Source organism: Hordeum vulgare, chromosome 3H (genome assembly GCF_904849725.1).
Source record: "Hordeum vulgare subsp. vulgare chromosome 3H, MorexV3_pseudomolecules_assembly, whole genome shotgun sequence".
Taxonomy (NCBI): domain Eukaryota; kingdom Viridiplantae; phylum Streptophyta; class Magnoliopsida; order Poales; family Poaceae; genus Hordeum; species Hordeum vulgare.
In genome coordinates, this window is record NC_058520.1 from 471,626,865 (window position 1) to 471,629,091 (window position 2,227).

General features: G+C 61.7%; 1 protein-coding gene across 1 annotated transcript; it reads left to right on the forward strand.

The window, feature by feature from the left end:
* Positions 1–504: 504 nt before the first annotated feature.
* Positions 505–1,969, forward strand: LOC123444335 (receptor like protein 29). The gene has a single exon (XM_045121021.1). It carries the CDS (start codon positions 532–534, stop codon positions 1,906–1,908), a length of 1,377 nt encoding a protein of 458 aa, XP_044976956.1. The 5' UTR covers positions 505–531; the 3' UTR covers positions 1,909–1,969.
* Positions 1,970–2,227: the final 258 nt, after the last annotated feature.

Sequence of the window (2,227 nt, forward strand, 5' to 3'; positions counted from 1 at the left end):
AGACAGATGGACACCAACACGCATGTAGGTATTACTCGTCCAAACCTCGCTGCATGAGTAATGCAGCGATGGGGTCCCTCTCTCTTGTACTTGGCCTGATAACCCAGTTTTACTCAGTGACTTAACTACTGCCTGACCAGTCAACTTATCTTATGTAGCAGTAGTACTGCTGGCTCTGTCCTTCTATAGCGAGGACCATATGCGCGGTTCCTTGTGGGAAAAATGACGTGCCACACTGTGTGGTGCCTCCTACTGTGCAGACAGCAGCCTCCTGTGCGCTGCTCGTACTAGTCCTAAATCGTGTGGAGGCCGATGGTTTTTCCGGCGCCCCATGCGCAAACCTTTCTTTGCACGATGCTCTTTCTCTCTCTCTCTCTGGCCATGGCCGGTCACATCAGGCTCGTCACGTCAATCACCGTTCACTGGCCCCATCCGCGTCGCCCACGCGGCCGAGCCGGGCTCTGCTGCTCTTAAACCCCGGAAAAACCACGCTTACCAAAGGCAAAGCCCACGAGCGGAACGCACGAGCAAATGGACGCCACGATGCCGGCCTCCATCGCGGCCTTCCTGTGCCTGCTCTCGGTGGCGGCGGCCATGGACCCGGCGGAGAGGGAGACGCTGTTCCTCGTCATGGACGCCGTCTCCTCCGACCGGGACTGGCGCTCCGAGAGCCCCGACCCCTGCGGCGCGCCCTGGCCGGGGCTCGAGTGCAAGCCGGCGCCCGGCAGCGCCGCCCCGCTGCACGTCACTCGGCTGGACTTCGGCGTGGAGCCCAACCCGTCGTGCAAGGACGCGGCCGCCTTCCCGCCCCAGGTGCTCACCCTGCCCCGCCTCCAATCCCTCTTCTTCGTCGAGTGCTTCAACAACCCGGCCGCCGTCACCGCCCTCGTCCTCCCGTCCGCCAACCTCTCGTCGTCCACCCTGCAGCAGCTCAGCATCAGGGCCAACCCGTCGCTGTCCGGCGTCATGCCGCCGCAGCTTGTCAGGCTCAGGTCTCTCCAGGTGCTCACCATCTCCCAGAACGGCCTCGTCCGCGGTGAGATCCCGCAGGGCATCGGCGAGCTCAAGTCGCTGGTGCACCTCGACCTCAGCTACAACTCCCTCTCCGGGCCGGTGCCGAGCCGGATCAGCGAGCTCCAGGGCCTGGTCGGCCTCGACCTCAGCTACAACTCGCTGTCCGGCCCCATCCCCAGCCGGATCGGCGACCTGCGCCAGCTGCAGAAGCTGGACCTGAGCTCCAACAACCTCACCGGCGGCATTCCGGACACGGTCGCCAACCTCACCGCCCTTACCTTCCTGGCGCTGAGCAACAACGGCCTCAGTGGGCACTTCCCTCCTGGCCTCTCCGGTCTCCGGAACCTCCAGTACCTGATCATGGACAACAACCCGATGGACGTGCCGCTGCCGTCTGAGCTCGGCAGCCTCGCCCGTCTTCAAGAACTCCGGCTAGCTGGGTCCGGCTACTCGGGGCCGATCCCGGCAGCGTTTGGTCAGCTAGCGAGCCTGACGACGCTTTCGCTCGAAGACAACAACCTCACGGGTGAGATCCCGGCGGGGCTGAGCAGGCTGCACAGGATATACCACCTGAACCTGAGCAACAACGGGCTGGGCGGGGCCGTGCCGTTCGACGGCGCGTTCCTGCGGCGGCTCGGCCGCAACCTCGACCTCAGCGGCAACTCGGGGCTGTGCCTGGACGACCGGGACGTCGTGCGGGACGCCGGCATCGGCGTTGGTGCCTGCCATGGCGGGGGCGGCCGCGATGGTTCGTTGGCGCGTGACTCGGTGAGCAGTGCTACAAGGGGAGTGATGACGCGGGCCTCCACGGACAGTTTCCGGTTTCACCTGCTCGGCCCAGTATGCGTGGTAGTGATCTCCTGCATTTTTCTCCCTTCGAATGAGTATGCGTAGTGTTGACAGGATTCGTGTGCTGGTTACTGCCGATGTACGTATTTGTGTGTTGTAAACCCAACTTGTGATGCTAAGGGCTCCAACGGGTCGATCCAAACGGACAGCGATTTCGTTCGTTTTTTGTTCGTTTGGTTCGGCCGATCCAAACGGACAGCGATTTCGTTCGTTTTTGTTCATTTGGTTCGGCCAGGTGGACACGAATGTTCGTTTTCGCAAATGGGTCGGCTCGTGCGTCCAACGCTTGCGGACCCATTTTTTACCGACGAGAAAAAGAAAAAGATAAAGCATCATTAAACATTAAAAGTCGACCACGAAGACC